Below are 20,550 nucleotides of genomic sequence, written 5' to 3'. Positions count from 1 at the left end.
GCTTGTCGTGCTCTGCTATCATTAATACCCCCAGCAGATCAGTTCTCCTGAGTGTGCGAAGTATTAGCTTGGGATCAGCTGGTCTCTGATTAGCATATGAAGTGACTTTGTGGCTGAAGATTGGTATGTTAACAATAGGAGGAATTAGACTCCCAAGGCACATGGGTAATTAGCAGGAGCCACCTGGGATTCCATTTGCAGCGTTGCAAAAAGGCAGAGGGGAGAGCCTTCAGAGGAGACTGAGCAAATCCTTTGCAGAAAGCGTGGTGGGGTGGGGAGGGAGGTGGCAAAAACAATAGCTACATGGGAGTAGCAGGTGGTTTTTGCAGCTGTGCAATGCTCAGCAGCGTGATGTGACAAAGAGCAGCATGAGTGGAATAAATATTGCAGCAGAGCTCCCATGTAAAGGTGGCAAGGGAAGAGGAGCAGTGGCCCGGAAAATATTTCTGGTTCCCTAGACAAGCTACCAAGAGCATTTCTGCTTGTGTAGAATAGCGGAAACTTGAAGGTGTTGAAGTGTACGTCAGTACTTGGAAGTTTTTTGTGAATGTACCAGCTTTCTGGTGTACTTTTTCTAGTTGAATGCTACTTAAGGTAGCTCAGATGGAAAAGTGGAATGAGAAACATGGTTTGATACCGCACCAAATGTTTAGCTGTAACTTTTTTAAATTTAAGTGATTGGTTTGTAAGCAGTACTACTTGTATATTTGAAATCGGGTCCATGTAAAGTGCATCTTGAATAGAAGTCTTTTTGATTCTTAAATTTTTTTTAGACTACTGTGTGATGAAGGAAAGGAAAACCACCTTTAAGGCTACTCCGGTGAATGTTTCCTCTGTGCTGTTTTTTTCACCTAACAATAATTCAAATGGTTATCTGGTTGGAAAACTGTTTCTTAAAAGGTTGGATTAGTAAAATCAAAAAATGCTACTCTTCTATAGCGGAGATCCTTCTGTTCCTGTTTTAGCTTGTCATGAGCTCTGACCACTGGATGGAGTTGTGTAATATGTTTCCTAGGTCTAAAATCAATAAACCTAATAGTAAAATAAATAAATAAATAAAACCCCTTTCCTTTCAAAGTTCCCAGGGAACATTAAGAAAAATTAGAGGGGCATGGATCTTTTGAGAATTCTAAAACATAAGCTGTGATTTACTTGCTGAGGGTTGTAGAGATTGGCTTTCAGAAAGTCTTGCTAGACTTTCAAAGTTTACCTCTAGGAATAATATAAAATACAAAGTTTTCCTCTGCAAAAGACATTTTGAAAAGGAATTCTGGATTTGGTATTTTGGTAGCCTTTTCGAGCATTGATTGTTATTTAAGAGCACGTCACGTAGTTTTCCAGAGCCAGTGCCAGAAAGCAATTTGCATCACTGCTGTAATGTCGCTGTGTGGTTTGTCTTCACAGCAGTCATTGATTGAGTTATCTATGATATAATTGCTCCTGGGGAAGCTTAGGGACGACACATTGTCGCTGAGGTCCCTGCAGTGTTTACCTACTTGGAGTGAGCAAACTTTTGCTATAGAAACTTCTGTTATAGAAAAGTAAGTCATCTTACGTTCACATTTGAAAAGTTTACTAATTAACGGTACTTTTTCAGAGGGCTTGTTTGATCCCAGGCTAGTGTCACTGAGGAATGAGGGTATTTTTCTGCTCTTTACTATCTCAGTGTTTGATGGAACTTTAGGCCCTCTTTTCTGAAAGGACATAAACTGATGGCTTTCAGTATATGATTTATCCTGTCCACATTTTCATTTCATGTCATGGTTTTGCAGGGGCATACTCTTTAATGAACACTGAGAGAGCCAAACTCTAAAAAACATTTCTGATGAAAGTGGAAAGACTGTATTATCTTTCCCTCTCCCTTCCCTCCATGTTGATGCTACACCTTAAGCAAAAGAATTAGTCTGCTTCTCTTTAATACCTGCTAAGAGTGAAGACATACTGCAACTGAGGTAGACAGCTTTCTTCTGTCAGGGGACAATCCTTTTTTTTTCCTCCTCACCCTTGTGTACATTTCCCTTAATTCCAGCCACGTGGTCCCGTCCTCTCCTGGGCATTCACACTTGTGCTGTCAAGCTGGTTGCAGAGTCTGTTCACTTCATTAACCTGGCAGAAAACGTTGTGCTTTTTGGTGGTGGTGGTTTTGCAAGAGCAGTCTTCTCCTGCGGTACCGGACTCGACAGCTCGACAAAGGTTCTGACACACAGCAAAGCTGGGGTGAGGAGGGGACAGCACAGGAAGGGGGTGTGTGCCTGGGGGTAAGGGCAAAGCTCCTTTTGCTGACAGTGAGCCACTCTGCATCCGAGCTGTAGTTTTGTTTGTCTGCAGCAAAGATTAACCACTCTTGGATTGTCACCTTAGTAAGAGTTGAGATTGGAGTAAGCCAGGAATTAAATTTTTAAAAGAAAACAAACTTTTCAGGATTGAAGATGTGAAGAAGACACATTCTTTGAGAAGCTGGCATCAGTGATAACGCGGCCTATATTGTTACATATTTAGCTTAATATTTTTTTAAGTAAATATTACATAATTATGTTAATTCCTTCTTGTCTTCTAAGATAAAATCAGTCCGTTACCTTGTATTTATCCATTTACTGCTTTTTTTTTTAAAATCAGTCAGTAAGGCTGAAATCTAAATAACCTTTTGGGCTTATACCATTTACTGTTCCTGCTGTAGTATATATGGATAACCTCAACGTTTATGGCTCTTCCTTTTCAGCCTTTATACACAGTCCCCCTCCCCAAGAGGGGAAAGGAAAAAAAAAAGGCACTTTGGAAGTAACTAATACAAAATATTTGCTTATCTTTTGCTTGGTGATTGACGAATAGTTGAAACTTGCAGGGCGTGTTTTGCAGCTTGTAAAGCTTAATGAAAGAAGTACACTGATTCCCTTTACAAAGAACTTTTTTCCCCAAGGGTTTAGTCCTGCTTTCAAATTGAAATGCTATAACAAGTTGAAGTGTAAACCAGTTAACATCTTTTCTCCAGGGAGTATTGGGCAATAGTAGTGGGATAGCTTGGAAAATAAAATGATGTATTCAAGGAAATCATGGCGAGTTTTGGCCCTTGTTAAGCCTCCCAGTATTTTTCAGTTGATCTTGCAGTAGTGTGTGGATTGTTGAAGAAACCACCAGACCTAACTTTTGTAGATCGAAAGCATTCTTAGCAGCTCTTAGAAATAGGATAGAGATTGTTGTCCTGTGTCTATCGTCGTCCCCCCCAATTTCTGTGTACAGAAGAAATCCCATGCCTTTGCTTTGTTTCCAGTAAAAATTAACAAAAAAAAAAAAAACCAATTTTGAGGAGAAGTTACCTTGAAGCTTGAGCTTGGTATTGGAAACGGCTTGTGCAGTGATGTGCTAAATGCATTCTAGAGGAGGTTCTTGGGTTCAGTGGTATGCTTGAAGGTTTTAATTTGCATGGCTTTGTGGGAGCAGTTTAGTTTAAAACAGAATAGCAAGCTGAGTAGGACCTTTGGCTATATTTGCTGTCTGAGGAGTAGTGGATTTTCATAAAGGTTTTAGAACTCTTTTTAAAAAGTATATTAAAAGATGTGAATGGTTTAACTTTTTTTCCTTCGCTGTAAAGCTTGTTTGGCATGGTTTATCAGTGGGGAAATAAGAGCAGAGAGAGACACCACTGTATAGGCATGTGTGTAGCTGCAATAATATAAAATATTGCAGATGAAGAAATGTTGACATAAGCATCAAAGTTTGTAAAGTCAGAATTCTAATCTCTGGAGATATTTACCTCAAGTACAACCCCTGCAGACTGTGCGAAGTTAAAACTGTACTGGTATGTGAAATAGGCAGATTGCAGTTGGGGTTGAATTTTTCTGTTACCCTGTCTTGGAAAATTGCCATTCATATACTTTAATTTTGTAACTCTGGGTGTCTCTTGGGGATTTGAGACAAAGGAAGATACATTGTGTGTGTGTTGATCATGTGAAATTCCTTGGAAGACAGAGTTCTTAATCCAGGGCTTGGATCATGTTCCAGACTTCTAACTCAAACCTGATTTTCCTCCTCTGGACTTTGAAAAGGTGGATCCATGGTTGTTACTGATCAGACCACTGCATTTTCGGTTTACAGACAGTGTTTCCAATTTGACTTTTCTAAAATTGTGTTCTGCACTTCTTTAGGTGAAACTTCAATGTTTGGATCCAGCAGCACAAAAAGAATGCCTTCCCCCCCCCCCCCCCCCAGATGCTGATTCAGCTTTCAAGTGTAAAATGTTTGCTGACTCCATTATTTGTCTTACCTATCTCTCTCTAATGGTATTGGTTTTTTTTCTTGTGCTTTTTTCACTTAAGTCATTATATAACTTCAATATGCAGTCAAAACACTAGGCTTTTGACATGAAAAATGCAGTAAATGTTAGTCACTTGTCATCATCTGCTTGAAGAGGGTTTTGTGGGAATGGGAGGTTTCTTATCAAGAAAAACCCAACAGCAATATATAGCCAGAATTTGATTCTGGCCCTCTGAGCAAGATACCTTTATTTAGATAAAATATTTTTTGTCTGTTTCTTTAAAATTAAAAAGAGTTAATCAAGGCATTTCTTTAAACTAGTGTTTACTGGCTTAAAAAAAAAAAATCCAAACGGGGAATGCTTACAGAAAGAGAGATGTGCTAAATAAAAGTGCTTGGCTTTCTGTGACTGTCGGAACAAACATCAGACCTTGCCCTTCGACAGCGAACACTGAGGTCAGCGGATATGTCTGCTGTTTTCTTGACCACACTACGCCAAGCTGTAGGCTGATCCCCTAAAAACCGAAGCCTTTCTTGAAACGGAGGGTTTATTTTTGCTGTACAGTGGTGCAGTCAATGCAAAGACACTTTCCTAATCTCTAAATCAAGAGCCAGATAAGGAAGTTCAGAATTAGCCCGTGTAGCTAACTGATGACAGCCTTAACGTGTGCCTGTCTTGTCATGGGCAGAGATGCACCCTTCGCACGAGCAGGTTCTTTTTCTTACTATTAAAAAAACCCGACCCAAAGAAACAAACTTTGATTTACCACTGTATTTTAACCTGATTAGCTCCGTGTCATTACAGAGAGCATGGCATTTTCAACAAGGCCAGTAATCTGTGTCTCAGTTTTGTTCTTTTGTGGATTGCTTTTGGATTATATTTACTGTGACCTTCCGTTCTGCTCTTTCATGTCTGCTTCTAGAGTTGGGCTTTGTGTGGACAGAAGGTAGATACAGTATATACTGAAATGAGGAATATGCATAAACAGCATGTGGCATGGTTTGTGTGTTGTGGATTGTTGGAATAGCTCTGTGCCAGTTCATCAACAATAATTTGTGCATATTAATAAATTTGGATGCATTTAACTTCATTGGCGGTTAGCCTACTCCTTAAGTTATTAATTTGTGAAATCTGTTTTGAGGAAGGGTAAAAACTTGGAGGCAGCATATGGTGTGATATTGGGGGGAAAGGACGGCTGCGGGTGTGAATTTTATTTTGTCAGTTTAGTGGGAGTACCTCTTGTTCTTTAAAGACGCCATCTGCACAGGATTCTCACTGCAAGTCTTATGCTTCTGTGCAGATCATGCAAGATCTCACTGAGCTTTTAAGTTTGGCTGCTTTGGGGGAGGGCAAAGGGAATATTTTATTCTGTGCCACCTTTTGAAGTATTTTATTTTGTATAAAGGCTTTTTTTTCTTTGCAATCAAGTTGCCATATAAAAATACCTTGAAGGCTCTACAACTTAACCAGCTTTTAGAGGCTAGTTATCATAATGCTCCGTATTGATCATTCCATCGTTTTGACAAACAGAGCTTGTGTTCTTTGCCTCCTGCTGTTCTCTTTTGACGTTGGGTGTCTTCTATCTGTTCTCCCTGACCTTCCTGCAATTATCAGATTAATCGTTATTTTCCTGCTCTGGTTCATAGGACTTTAACATCGTTGTTGTGGGGTGTGTGTGAGGCAGGGCAGCTCCTCTTTCGGTTATGTGGTTGCTTTGGGAGCTTCTCCATACCTTCATTCAATTTCTTTAAGTTCATTCAGCTCTCTATACCTGAGCGTACAGCGAGCACCGCAGTTGTAAGGGGTCTGGCTTCATTGTTAAACGAAGGCATTTTGTGCAATGCATGTACCTCGGTGGCATTTCATGTCGTGTTTTCTGCTGTGCAGAAACGGGCGTCTCTTTTTGTTTCTCGAGCTCTTGATGTGATGCGTTCTTGGAGCGCATCGTGTTTCATCTTCCTCCTCCAGCCGATTGATCTTCACGTGTTACAGGGAGCAGATCATCAAATCTATTACTGAGTATCAAAGCATTATTTCCAGTGCTGTACGTGAAAGATGTTTTCTTCTATTCCGTGTTCTGAAAATCGGAGATCCAGGTTGTGCGTATGCGTTCCCCGCTGTGTTCACTCACCGCTAGGAGAGCCTGACAGAGACTGGATCAGATTGGAGCACAACAGACAAAATTTGCTCAGTGGGTCTTGCTATGCCAAGTTAGGAATGCAGAGAAGTTTGGTACAAGTTGTGCTGCAGAACTCAATGTCTTTTTCAGTCTTACTCATTTCAGCTGAGAGAATCGAATAGAAATGATTGCCGCGGAAGGTTACGTGCTGTATAGCTTTCTGGTTTTGTGAACATGATGCATTGGTTTCTTCTTGAGACACCTGAGAGAGGAAAACAATTTTGCATGCAGATGGTCAGTAAAAATGCTGAAGATAAGAAACTGCGGCTATAAACCCCAACCTTTTCCATACTCTTCAAGGAAAAAAAAAAAAAAAGCCTCTATTTGCAGAGTTCTCAGGGGTTGTCTTCCTGCCAGATGACTTGCCAAAAGGTTCAAAACTAATCTTGTGTGTTAGAGAGATCCTTGGCTTTGGCTTTAACAGGAAGAACAATTCAACTTCCCATCCTGGCTGGGAGAAATTGCTCCTGGAATATTTTCTTTTATCCTACTTAGGTGAAAACCCAACCCTTGTGGACTTGTCCCATGAAACTTTGTGTGGTTGTATCAGGATTGTTGTCGTGCTCTTGCAGCTACAGGACAGCAAAATATTTGCTCTAAAGGGAAGTATTTTTACTTGTAGTCTGATCTGTTCCTTTTTAGTATAACTGTGATCAGTTTGGGGACACATTGGTTAGATTTGGCCCACAGAAGGCTTCTGTCTAGCTGTTACCTTTTCTTCCTTGTGGGGAAGCATATGGGGAAATAAAGTGGTTCATACCTCACCCGTTCAGGTGCACAGAAATTTCTAGTGGAGAAGGGCAGTGCTACCATAGTATCTTGGACAAGTTGTCTCCTCCCTCATTTTAGGAGCTTTTGTAAAGCTATTGCTATTTGAAGTATTAAAAAAAGTTATTGTAATTCAGAAGCTCTAATGCTGCTGGTAGAGGAGCTTATCTGTAGGTGGCATAGTGTATGTGTATCTTCTGTATTAATGTTGTTGCAGTTTTTAAACTCTTCATTAATTTATTTACTGAGTTGACACGAGATCACTTCAGAACACAAGTGCGTCAGGGGATATTGTAGGATCTTGTCACTGAAGAGTTTTAAGAACAATTCAGGGCAACATATTTCAGGAATGATATAGGTAGTTTTAATTCTGCTTTGAGGTAGGGGGGTAGACCAGGTGACTTCTCAAGGTCTTCTACAGCTGTGTTTCCAGTGATTTTAGTGGAAGATTCAGTGCACTTTTCAGTGGTTTGGTCAAAACCACTCACTTTGTTTTGTTTTGGAAGCATGTTCCTTAATTTAAATTCACAGGGAAGAGATACTTGTCTTGCTTGATACAGCATCTCTGTTTACACAGGCTATATGAAAAATTGACCTTAAGAGGTTGGTTTGTTTGTATTGCCAGATATTTTAGGAATGCTGACTCATTTTACCAGGCCGAGGGTGTGCACACAGGAGCCAATTGCCATCAAATCAGAAGGATGAGAACTTAAAGGACATCAAGCGCTCCTACCTTGTCTGTGTGCTTAGTCTTAACCCAAGCATACAGTTACTGCAAAGTAAAATGACGGGTTATAACCTCACTGCCTGGCTTACCGTGCCCACGCTGTTAAAAGAGATCACTTGCGGTGTTTGAAGTGTTTTAAGCCTGGAGAAACAGAAATAAAAATAAATGTACTCGGTCAGTGCCCTTCTGGAGAATCAGGGGCACACGGTGCTTGCACACCGCTGCACTCGCAAAGTATTGACAGGTAAATGAAATCGTAGGGAGCGTGCCCTAAGGCAAAGAATGGAAACTCCTCTGGGCTGTGAAATGGTTCGAGTTTTGGCATCACGAGTTTGGGGATTGGTTCAAAGATGTACATACTGGAAGTATAGCACAGAGAGTACTTTTTGTGTCTGGCACACTGTGTACACTCGGGAATTGTTGTCTGGCTTGGGGGTTTTGTTTCATCTGTGCAATAATGATATAACATGCTGCACTTCTTGTGTTTGATCATACTCTTGGTAACTTGTTTGATCTGTTTGCTCCAAGGATGTCGCCTGACCTTGGATTCTTCCAACAGTGCACGTCCGAGTAGCGTGTGTGGAAGGACTGATCTGTTGCTCTGAGGAAGAATCTGTAGTAAAGCCCCCTTTCATAGTCACTGCTTAGAGATGTGCATTTTTCTGCCCAAACTGGCAAAACTAGGGGTAACCTTCCTTGAATCTTATCTCCAGTTGTTAATGATTATTTGGATACCATTACTAGAAACTCTTTATTTAAATAAAGCAACAAACATGTATCGCCTAGGCTGAGCCTTTAGTCCAGTGTTGTTTAATTGTTATGTGATCGCTTTTAATTGAAGGTACAGCATGATACAGGGACGCTGCAGAGCTCATCCAGAATTGATTTATAGCACTGATGATAGCTACAAACTTAAATGACCTTTTTCTTGACACACACCAGTGGGTATGACACAAAAGAAATGAACTGAAATACCAGATCCGGGTGATCTCTTCGCATTATCCTGTGGCTCTTTTTTTTGTATTGCTAAAGTGAATGAATGATCCATTCAGCCACAAATGCAAAAGCTCATACGCGGCATGCCTATGTAGTCCGAAAATGACACCGAGGGTAGTTAGCAGCTCTGATTCTAGCAGCAGCTGTTACCTGTTCTCCCTTCCTGAGCGGCGGCAGGGCGGTTAATTTTGGTTTCCAGAGCCGTGTGGTAGTTTTGCTACCCAGTATGTGGCTTTTAGACAACTGTCTGTGCTGGAAGTTTGTCCCAGTAGAGGGGATACGAGGGCTGGCTGTCCCTCCCTTGTTCTGGCACTTTGTCCTGACCCACGGCGAGCTGTGTGAACCTGCTCACATGGGACAAAGACTGTTTGCAAGTGATGAGTTTGTCCCCTCCAGGTGAGACTGCTTTCTCTGTCAGACAGGCAAGATGAACCATTTCGCTGTGGATTCAAGCAGATGCCAGCTCGCTGCAAGGGGAACATCCCTCTTGGCATCAGTGAGCTGCAAGATGGGCTTAGCTGTCGTGCGAAAATGCCCTCGCCTTCCGCCTCCCGGTCAAAGCTGGGTCCTGTGTTTTGCATCACGCTGTAATATTAATCTGGATATATGAACAGTCATGGGATGAAAAAGTGGACAGGATGTTACACACCTCTTCTGAGTCGGGGTCCATGAACTGGGCCATTCCTGATGACTGACAGAGCTGCTTTTGGAACCACTCCAGCAACTGGGAGTCCCAGACTCCCTTGTTGCGATGTTTTCGAACTGAGACAATTATTTTTAATATCTAATTAAATTTTGCTTCTTGTGAGCTGAGTTTTTTGTATTATAGTTTTGGTAGGCTGCAAGAGTTAATTACAGTCCTCTTTGTAGTGGCCTGTAACGTACTTGAAAATTGTCAGCCTGGTTGTTCCTCCATCAGCACTATCTGTTGGAATTAATTAACGGAACCGGTGGGCTCTTCAGTTCTTTCTCCAGTCTCAAATATTAATTTAATGCAAATTTTCACTCATGTTCTTGACTTCTCCTCAGTTTGCAGAGATCTCTTTTAAAATGGGTGCTCAATTCCAGGCATCATGCAGCTGAGGTTCTCCTCTCGCCAGGGCCGAATAATTACCTCCCAGGCCTTCTCATATTGCTGTTGAAATGCTGTTGTCTCGGAACTGCAGCGCAGTATTAAGTCATTTAGGGTGAGTTGCTATAGCCATTGCTCATTATTTGGTGTTTGTTCACTTTATTTTTCTTATTTCCTAATTTACAATTGTTTTTATTGAATTTAATTGATTTCAGATAGTTTCTCCCTTTTTAACAAGTTGCTCTTGAATTATTGTTCTCTCTTCCAATTATGTTTGAACTATCTTGACGTAGCTTGTCCCTTCTGTAAGTATATATTATGTGATGTCACTGAAGCTATTGATTAAAAACAGTGAATGCAATCAATTCCCCCTTAACAAAGAGGGGTGGGGACAAACTAAATGCTGGAACAACATTATTGGTGTCTCGATCCCCACGAAGTCAATGCAAATTCAGCTTAGGCTCAGAGCAGCATGAACGTGCGCAGTGTCAGCGTGGGTCTGTAAACAGCGTGAGCGTGTTCGGGTGGCGCCGTGCCCGAGGTAACGAGCCTTCCAGGACGTCCCGGGGAATGCAGCGCAGAGGCACTAAATCTGGTTGCACAGAGGATGTAACCACGTTTACTTGGTTTGGGCTACTTAATCTCGCCTGTACAGAACCAGCGCTGTTGTTTGTACATTGTGGTGGGGGTGAACGAGATCCTCCTCGTGGGTGTGCTAGAAACTACGTTCGTCTCTGCTGCTGAACAGAGGCTACAAACGGCGCCGTGCATGTTCTGACAATTTAGTGTGGGTAGGTTGTTACCTATTGGTAACTTTTCATGGGGTTTTGGATATTTTAAGGGAGAAAAAGAGTAGAAACAATGATTTTGAATGGCAATCCGAACACAATGTAAAAAAGGATAAATCTGGAAAGTCTCCTGTGAATGTGGAGGTCGCTCCAGAACTGCCCAGTTGCACACAAATATGCCAGAAATTACTGAAAAAAACCCCACTTTGAGTTGTCACGTGAACCTGACGTACTTGAGCATAGATTTAAGTGTTGCAATTATGTCGTAACGCTTAATGTGAGGTTTTTCTTACAGACAGCAAAACATGGAAATACGAACTGACATGTTTTGTTGTTTTGTGGGTTTTTTTTTTTTTTTAACCACTTGGTAATCTGAAAGGTGGGGAATTGCCTCTCTTTTCTAAAAGCAAAAACCACCCTTGGCCAGCAATGAGTGCCTTAAGAAAAACAAGTGAATGACAGAGCATCTAGTTGAGGTCACAACTTGCGTTTCAGTGCATGGGGTTATGTCCTGGGGTTTTTTTTTGAGTTATCAGTTACTCAGCTATAGAGCGAAGTGTGTCTGCTTAATTTCTTTAAGTGACCAACCAACCCATCTTTGCCTCTGTAAAGTTGTGTTAACAGGTAAACAGATGAGTAACGAGGATGAATTCCACCTCCTCTATACAGCAGTGACATACTGCAACTGAGCATTTTCTGAGTTTGGGTGATTCATCCCTCTAAATAGTCTTTGTCTTCTGGTGCTGGTGATGCATACAAGGAGGAATACTTACTGTACTCTTTCTTTCAAGAGCTAAGGATTTTGCTATACTTTTTTCCTCCAATGTACCATCTTTTGTAGCTGGACTCCAGGACTTTCAACTGCAAACAAACTCGGGGACAGTTTCCTTCTGTACACATAAGCAAACTCTTTTCTATTGAGCAATTTGTTATTTCAGTAGTAATGGAAAAAATGCAGTGATCCAGAATCCTTTTGCCAGAAACTGGAAGGTTAAACACGGGGTTTCATTTAGAATGCAAATATTTCTTTTTCCTAAGATACTACTTTTTTTTTTCCTTTTGCTTCCAGAAAGCCTTTTCTGATGTAATTGCCTTTCCGTCTGTGTAGGGCTGGGTAAAATTGTAGCTTATGGTGCAATTCATAATGCAGTGTATCTAAAATAGTCCTGTAATTTATTTTCTCACTATTAACAGGAGTTATTCTTCATACTCTTACACTGAAAACAGAATCAGTCAGTATGTTCCATGTTTTAAATTACTTCTTATGCACCTTGGTTCTTATGTTAGAGTTTCCCAAGGTGGGTGGGGTGGTGGGAAACATGCCAACATTGGATCAGTGTATGTGAGGAAAAAAATCCCGCCTCATTCTTCTTGTGTGTTTGGATAGGGTAAGCAGTGGCAATAAATACAGAAAAATTTACTTTCTGTTCTGAACCCAGTGTACTCTACAGAACGGACTTAACTTATAGTTCTCCCAAATGATCTGTGCGCAGGTCAGAAATTTAAACTAAAGAATGTGTCCTCCAGCTGCACCAGAGTGCATGTGTGTGTCGGTTAGGGCTTCTGGATAGAAGGGGCTGGCTTTTTAGTTGACTCCTGTCAGTGCCAAATTAAAATAATTGTAATTAAAACAAGAAAAAAGAAATCCAGATTTTTGTAACAATATTTTCTAAATGCTCTGTCATCCTCCCAAGACAGCAGGGTTCAACGTGGCCTATGAATCTTGATGCACACATGATATTTAATAGGTATTTTTAGATAATGGAACAGTATAATATAGGAAAATATTTAGGTTCGTATATAGAGCATAACATACATGTTTTCAGTTTTTCTGTGTGTCACAAATATCTTTTTATAAGTTAAGAAATACTGCTCTAGAACTCTCCTGTGACTTGGGATTTAAAAGACTTTGCTTAAAAGTCAGGTAGAGCAGAAGACTGTGTGAAGTTCTCCAGGTTGTGCCTCCCGAGGATTGAATAGCTTGAGGGGGCTGGGAGAGTGGGTGGGTGGGTGATGGTTGTGGTGTAGCTCAAGAAAGGTGGCTTGTTTCAAAAGGGGTTTTCAAAATGAGCTGTGACTAACCTGGCAACCTTGAATAACTGGAGAAAAGGAGCCAAGTCAGAAAAATAAACACAGGGGAACTTCAGCACGTTTTCACGTGGTTCAGCAGTAACTCAAAGAGGAAAGATTATTGCCCTGAGTGTTCCTCTTAATTTCTCTGATCTGTCATGTAATCCGTTGCTAACTGTTTCTGACAAAAATACTGTTTAAAAAAAAAATTTACTGATTGAGCCATCCGAATCAGTGAATCGGTTTGGAGAGCACTTACTCAAGCAGTTGCCCCGACTTCTCTGCTGGGGATCCTTAAGTACTGAGGAAAAGGGTGGTAATGAGCAGTCTGGTTTGTCATCTCCGTATGCTGATCAGCTGCAGGACAGAGCAGGATGATGCGTTTGGTGAGGAAGAGCCCACGGTGAGTTGGGAAGGCGGTTTCAGTGGGGAGGTGAGGTGATAAGGCTGCTGGATGAGAGAGGGTCAGGGCAATGGGGAGATGCGCTGGGAGAAGCCTGGAGCTGCAGCCTCGGTGTCCCTGCTCCTGCTGTTCAGCACTGCTCAGAGGGGCTGGTCTTACCATCTTTGTGGTGTTCTTTACTGTTTCTGGGTTTGCTCTTACGGGAGCTCCCAGGACATTTTTGTGGTTCATTCGTTATTTTTACATATCTGGATCTCGCCACATCTTTTTCATTCATTTAACGGAATTGTTGTAGTCTAGTCTTCCAAAGCCACATATCCCATTTTCCCTTCCTAGTACCTTTTCTGTTTAGTGGGGTTTTTTTCTGTAGCTCAGTGATTGTATAAAAGTGAGAAGGGTTCAGCGTAGGGATGCACCGTGTTTTCAAGCGTAGCCTCTTGCGAATGTCCATCGTCTTGCGTGCAACTCAGCAGTTTATAACTGCTCAGCATCTTCAGTGGTTCATATTATTTTAGTATTATGCATTTTCTTTATCAAGATTCTTCTGCTTTGTATCTTCTAAATTTTTACCCTTTTTTGGAAATCCTTTTCGATCAACAGATTAGTCTGGCCGTTGTGCAGGCTTTTTCTTGAACATAGGCTACGTTAACCGGCAGTAGCTTACTTCTATTGGAGGTCTTTGGCAGGCCCACTATTAGCTGATTTTTTTGGGGGGTGGTGATGTAAAAAGTGTATCACACCCCCCCACCCCACCCCCCCAAAAAAACCCCAACAAACCAAACAAAGAAAACCCCAAACCAAAAACCGTAACGTCTGACACTAAACTCTGAACAGAGTTCCTTCAGTAAGCCAATGTCAGTGTCTGTTGAAGTCTCCTCTTACCAGCGATCCACCTACAACTGCCTACGAGGCTCACCACAAAAGCTGAAGGTTCTCCTGCGTTGCTGTTGCTGACAGCATGGTCTTAGACCTGCGGTCAGGAGAGACCAGCTTCATTCCACTTGAACAGCGAATCGTGAGCAAGTATGTAACCTGCTGCAAAATCATTGCTCTGCGGATGTGGCCTCTCACTTGCTTCTAGGCAGAGCATATTCATTTCAGGGTTATTTTTAGTAGGTTTTGGCCATACTCTGAATTTTGTAGATGTTTCAAAGTTTGGACTTGCAGAATGTTTTTGCTTATATTCTTTGTTCTCAAACTCCTTACATCCTCCTGAAGTGGTACTGCAGATGTGGCCTAAAAATCAACAGAATATTGTGTGGGCATTTTTATTAACTCTTGAAATATATGTGAAAGGGGGTGGGGAAATCCCCAGGCACTTTGTACACTTCTATGTACGTTCCTCTAACAGGCACTGGAACCAAAGCCCATAGCGAAGTGTTCCTGGTTGCTGCCGGCGTCCTCCTAGCAAGGCATTGCAGTGTAGTCGCTGGCAGGTGTTTCAGCTCAGCCGTGGCCCAGGTCACATAAATGTTTTTCATCCTTCTGTGTTCTTCATCAAAGCTGTTTGGGGTCTGTGTTATTTTTGAATATTATTTTTGCCGTAAAAACAACCAAACAAAACCCCCAGTTTCTGTCGTGATACCTCTCTGCAACGTGAAGAAGGCGTAATCCTGAAATAGAGTGGGTTATTACTGAAGGAATGAATTCACGCTTTTGCCTTGTACTTAGAAGTGATGGGAAAAGTACAAGACGTGATTGGCAGCACTTGAGGTGAATTTCAAGATAAATTTTGAGAATTTTATGTTAAAAGTTTTCATAGTAAAATAGGGACTTAATCTGGTCAAACTGTTTGCTTTTGCCTTTTAGGAATAAAAAGAATAAATAAAAATAAAAGGAAAAATATTTTTTTACGCATTCTAAAGCAAAGCTATAAACTGTTTGAATTGAAAGAATACAACTTATACCTTTTTGGAAACTCAGGTTGTGCTCAAACACTTTCGCCCCTGATGATTTTTTCCTGTTATGGTAGATTGCATGCTGTGTGTTTGCTGGAGGTAGAGATGTTGAATTGTTAAGTTAGTTTTTAAGATCATGTGGTTGAAATTTTTTAATTTAACTTGGCTGCTGCAAAATTCACATAGGTTTTTCTTAAACTGTTGTCAAAATAATTTAACACCTGAGTGTGTCGTTGGTAAGTTTGTTTGTAAAAAATGTTCTGTAAAAACCTTTGACAAAAACTTTTCTGATACTTTTGACTCAGTATTCCAGCTTCTGCAGTTACCTCGGGGTTTCATGCAGTCACTGAGAAAGGATGCTTCAGCTGAAGTGGTGTGGATAAATTCACCAGAAGTGCCTGGTTATTTTTATTGATAACTCACGTGAACAGTAGTGTCACAGAATGCCATGCATTTTCCTGTGTAGACTTGTAATTTCATGTATCTGCATACTTCTGCTTTCTGAAATTAGTAATTTTTTTTAATTATTATTTCAAAAGGGATTATCTTTTGAGACTAATTGCTGTCACTAACCCCATTAGTAGAACTATGCTGCTTCTGGCATGCAAGTGGAACTGTAATGTATTGGCCCAGCTGGGGCCAGCGTTTGTAACAGATAAATTCTGGTAACGCGTGGTGTGGTCTGCACCTGAAACTTTGAGCTGAGAGAGAATTTGATTTTAGTTTTAGGTGCTAAGGAGTAGGGCAGTTCTGCTTTGAAATACATTTTCAGAAAGATGCTATTAAATGATTAATTCCTGTTGTATGAACGTAGTATGAAAACCCAGAAGCGTTCTAGAAATCTTCATTGCCGTGCTGCACTGTTTCTTTCCAAGGGTTATGCTGAACTCTCTTTAAATATTTCAGTGAGCACTTCCTCAGCTTGTGCTGACTTCTGATACTGTCTGATAGAGCTTCAGGGAAACATCAACACCAGATGGGGAACTGGGAGGGCTGGGAGCAGGGGACAAAAAATTGCTCTAAGGTGTTGCCAACCTGTGTTTAATGTAAAAAGGCTCTCAAGCTGGCTATGCTTTAGTGCATCTGAATGATTTCCTGGTTGTCTCACAAAGTTGCATTGTATAGTGACCCAGAACCTTCAGTCAAATAAATCACAGGTTTCTGTGTGGTAATATTTGTTCAGACTGGTTTGTCTGCTCTATTTCCTATCTCAACATGAAGCCTAGGTTTAGAGACAAACAGAACCTCTTCCAGGAGAGCAAGATAGGCACCTGATTGGTTTTTCTGTATTTTGTATTCATGTGTGGTCCTCTCATTTCCCTGCTTCCCCACCTTTAATGTCTGTACAGTTGCATTTCGCACAGAGGTGGAATTTCCTTATCTTGTTTTGGTTTTTTCATCTTGCCTGCGTGGGTGGACTTGCAGAACCAGTGTTCTAGATCTCCCTGCATCGCAACAAGCGTTGTTGCCCAGTATTGCAGATCCATTACTCGGAGCGTTTGAAAAAACGAAACCCGTTACTGGAAGAAGATTGAAGAACTGAAGCTGACAAAGGTAAGCCAGCTGCTTACAGCGTAGTTGAGACCAAATGTAAAAAGAAATTCCCTGATGGGTTTACCTGTGCTCAAGGCACTGCAGTAGATTCCTTGCTTATTTGCTTACGCCCTGCGTGTCCAGCACGTGACAGAATGAGAATAGTGGTTGTACACCATGCCTGATGGTTAAAGGGTATTTTCTTCATGAATATACCATACGTGACAATTTCGTCTTGACAGCAATATTAATTTATTCCAATATTTACATTTATATCGGCAGGGTTCAGAAGCAAACCAGTGCTTTTCTCCTAACTACACTTACCACAAGAACACACATCTGTGTATAGAATATATTAAGTATCTCACTGGTTGCTCTTGCTCATTTCAGGAAACAGTTTATAAAAAACAGAAGTAAAGATGAAGCACAGCAGAAGTCTGCTGCGAAGTACTGCAGCTTTATTACTAGGGGTTGGATCTTGTTGGCAGTCCTTAGACAGTCGGCCCACTCCTCTGAACAAATACTGCACACTGATTAGATGCTAGTGGAGACAACTGTTGATGCTAGCAAGAGTGGACTGCTGCATTTGGGCACGTTATTTCGCTGTTAATTTGACCCACACATTATAGTGCTGACTATTCCAGTTAGATATCACCAGGCTTTGTTAATGGGGAGGGAATAGGTGTGGCAGACACAAGTCTCTTACATTCTTAATATTTTATTGTCCAGAGTGCTGTATGGGTTGTAACTTTTAGCTATTTTTCTTTCCAACAAAACTCATTTTTCTCCCTGTAAGTTCTGTCAGCTCTTTAATTTACATACGTCGAATTTTGATGTTTTTCCATGATGCTGCAACTAGTTATGCAGCATCTCAGCTGTAGCTCAGTGCAGTATCTCAGCTGTAGCTCAGTGCAGTATCTCAGCTGTAGCTCAGTGCCTCGTACCCATTCCATTTCAAATGTCAGTTTGAGACAGTATAGCAGCTGCACTCATTGCTCTCTCAAGGATAAGACTGATGTATGCTCCTTTATGTTTTTCTCTTTTCAGCCAAGTAAGTTCTCATGTTTTGCTACCTTCACCGTTTTCTGACTTTTATTAGGATTTGGAGTATTCACATTTCAGTCTTGTCTGTTTTGCAGGTTGCTTTGTCTCGGTTCGTTCACGGGAAGTCGCCGTGTGGGAAGCACTCCATTTAGACCCGTGAAACACTGACACCGAACAACCAAGCCAGCAGAGCAAACCAAGAGAGCCTTCTGAGTTTGACGCCTGTAACTAGTCTTCTGGTGGCAACTTTGAGGAAGATTTGATTCTTGTGGTCACAGGGAAAGAAGGTCCAGCCACAGGCATGTAATAAATGATGCTTAATAAATGATTCCAAAAAGCTGCCTTTATGTGTTTGCTTTTACTGTGATTGCTCCATTAGATATCAAAAAGCGATAGGGTGAGTCTCTAGATGTACTCCCCGTTTTCCACTAGTCTTCTGCACTGTGCAGGCTGACTTTGAGTTCTGACGCTAACCAGAGGGACTGAGTTTTCCAGGGAGAAATAAGGAGAGGCTCTCCTGCTTCTCAGAATACCCTGGTGCGTCTCAGGCATGTCCAGGGAGCCTTACAGGCTTCTGTTTACACAGTCTGTGATTTAAATAAACCCAGTAAGTTTTAAATGGAAAATTCAGGGGAGAGGTAGGCAAGAGGTACTGATGTTTCTCCACCTGCACAGCCTGAACACCCTTCTGTTGTGACATTGTTTGCAGAGACCTGTAGACTGGGGACTGAAATAGAATTGCTTACAAATTGAAGCATCACACCGTATTTCAAGCTGCTACAACAAATTAACTATTTAACACTTTGCTAATGTTATGCGTACACTTGTTGCCTCCCAGCATGAAAATAAAGCAAATAATTGCAGTAAGCTTTCTGCCCAGTAGAAGTTACTATAATATAATGAGAAACTTTGTCCTGCACTTTGAGTAAAGAGAAGCAACAGGAAGCTGTTGGAAGGAGGAGGATGGTGTGGCATTAGATACAGGGGAAAAAAAAATATTTAAGAGGGCTCTGTCCATCGCCTACAGCTCAGTATGCAGTTCAAGCTGATGTAGTGCCGTTTCTCTCTGGTAACGTAGCAACTGGACCACACCTCCTCCTGCTGAAAGATGCTAAAGAGCCATTTGAGCACTATCTGGTGTACTGCAAGGGAACTGCACCATTTTTAATTACCACAGCGTTGCCAGCTGATACTTTTTTTTTTCCCCCCCCATGGAATGACAAGGAAAATCTTCGTTCTCTGTCAAGTAATCCTGTTTTTTTTTTATTCACCGTTTGTGTAGTGATCCCATTTATATTGCAGAAGAGGACTATGTTAATTTTAAATTAATACCAGAATTGTATCTCTCAGTGCATTTTATCTTGTTTCAAAGTAAATTTTTGGTTAAAAATAAGCGTTCTTGTCCACCTGATGCTCTTCTCGTTTAGCACTCCTGTATGGTGGTATTATGTTAACAATTTGGAAGAATACTCAAGGATTTGAGCATGTTTTTCTTCTCGCTTAGACTTTGCAAATGACTGAAAAGCTTTCCCCACTCCTAACCTCTCTTCTGTTGTGCAACAAAAGAGCTTTCCTTTAAGCATCTTGGTTTCCAAGCACAAGAAATCGTCTCTGGGCATTACTGAACGTTTTGACTTAAGGTGTGATGAATCCTCTTATGCCAAGTTGAATTTTTTGATGTATACTGTAGATTAATGTTTAACTTAGCTAAAACAAGTGTGGAACTAGTATTGTTCAGAGTTTCTCTTTTAAAGTTGTTTTGTTTGGATCTTGTGTTTTGTACCAAAACAAAGGATATGCTAAGTCTGCATTGGATGGCACAGCCTGACTTTGGTCAAGGCTGTTTCCTTTGCTGCCTGTCTTAGAAAGATGATTGTTGCATTGTAACAGTACAAAAACCTTATTCTGGCTTTGTGACCTGCATGAGGGAAAGCCTTTTAAACTCTCTGAAAACTTATTTATTGGTTTATTTAAATGTCTTGGGTCCTTACTGTAGTGTCTTACCAGTTGTGGTCATTGCACTTTGATATCTGCTTGGGGAGGGGCTGTGTTTTGGTGACGTATGGCAAAACAGCCATTGCGGGGTAACGCTATTGGTGGTGGTGTACTTCGAGGTTTCCTTTTTCTGAGAGTTTAAAAAACGAATGCTAGTGTAGTTCAGGAATCTTGTAGCAGATGTGACTTGAGTACCTCAAAACCAATAGCCTACCTAAAGCAATATAACACTGTGTACTTGGAAATCTGCGGCAATATTTACAACTATGTAAAAATGCAAATACACCATTTTGTTAACTTGATAATGCTTATGCCTCCCCTCCCCCTTCTGTCTTTATAGGTCTACGAGGGCTAATCAATCTTGGGAACACATGTTTTATGAACTGTATTGTCCAGGCACTTACCCACACTCCACTGCTGCGAGATTTCTTCCTCTCCGACAGGCACAAATGTGAAATGCAAAGCCCCAGCTCATGTCTGGTCTGTGAAATGTCTACGCTTTTTCAGGAGGTGAGTGCCGTTTGCCACAATAGCGTCGCCTTTCCACCGATGCTGGCTGTTTCCTACCCCAAAAGGGATTGTGTTCCATTTGCAAAAATAAAGGGAGTGCAAATTATGTTTCCCCTCAAGGTGTGGCAAAACAGAGCAGGAAAGATTGAGAGAGACTCTACTGTCAAAAATACCCAACTGCTGAAAAGGAAACTGTTGGGCTTTTAAGACTTAGTCTTAAGTCACCCTTGTTTAGGCAAAACCGGTATTGGAAATAATTACAGTGCTGCCTGCTCTTCTGAGACTGATTTGCAGATCTCTAGTCTTAAAGTTGAA

The 20,550-nt window shown here is 41.2% G+C and overlaps 1 protein-coding gene across 2 annotated transcripts in view; it reads left to right on the top strand.

Annotated features, from left to right (window-relative positions):
- Positions 1-20,550, top strand: part of USP22 (ubiquitin specific peptidase 22) — a 109,953-nt gene that overhangs the window by 62,945 nt on the left and 26,458 nt on the right. For both annotated transcript variants that reach the window (XM_086472792.1, XM_086472791.1), the window contains one exon: positions 20,066-20,235. In XM_086472792.1, the coding sequence (XP_086328918.1) occupies positions 20,066-20,235 (170 nt within the window). The remainder of the gene's footprint in view (positions 1-20,065; positions 20,236-20,550) is intronic.

Source organism: Leptosomus discolor, chromosome 14 (genome assembly GCF_034619465.1).
Source record: "Leptosomus discolor isolate bLepDis1 chromosome 14, bLepDis1.hap2, whole genome shotgun sequence".
Taxonomy (NCBI): domain Eukaryota; kingdom Metazoa; phylum Chordata; class Aves; order Leptosomiformes; family Leptosomidae; genus Leptosomus; species Leptosomus discolor.
The sequence above is the reverse complement of the archived record's forward strand: the minus strand, read 5'-3'. Positions and strand labels throughout refer to the sequence as shown.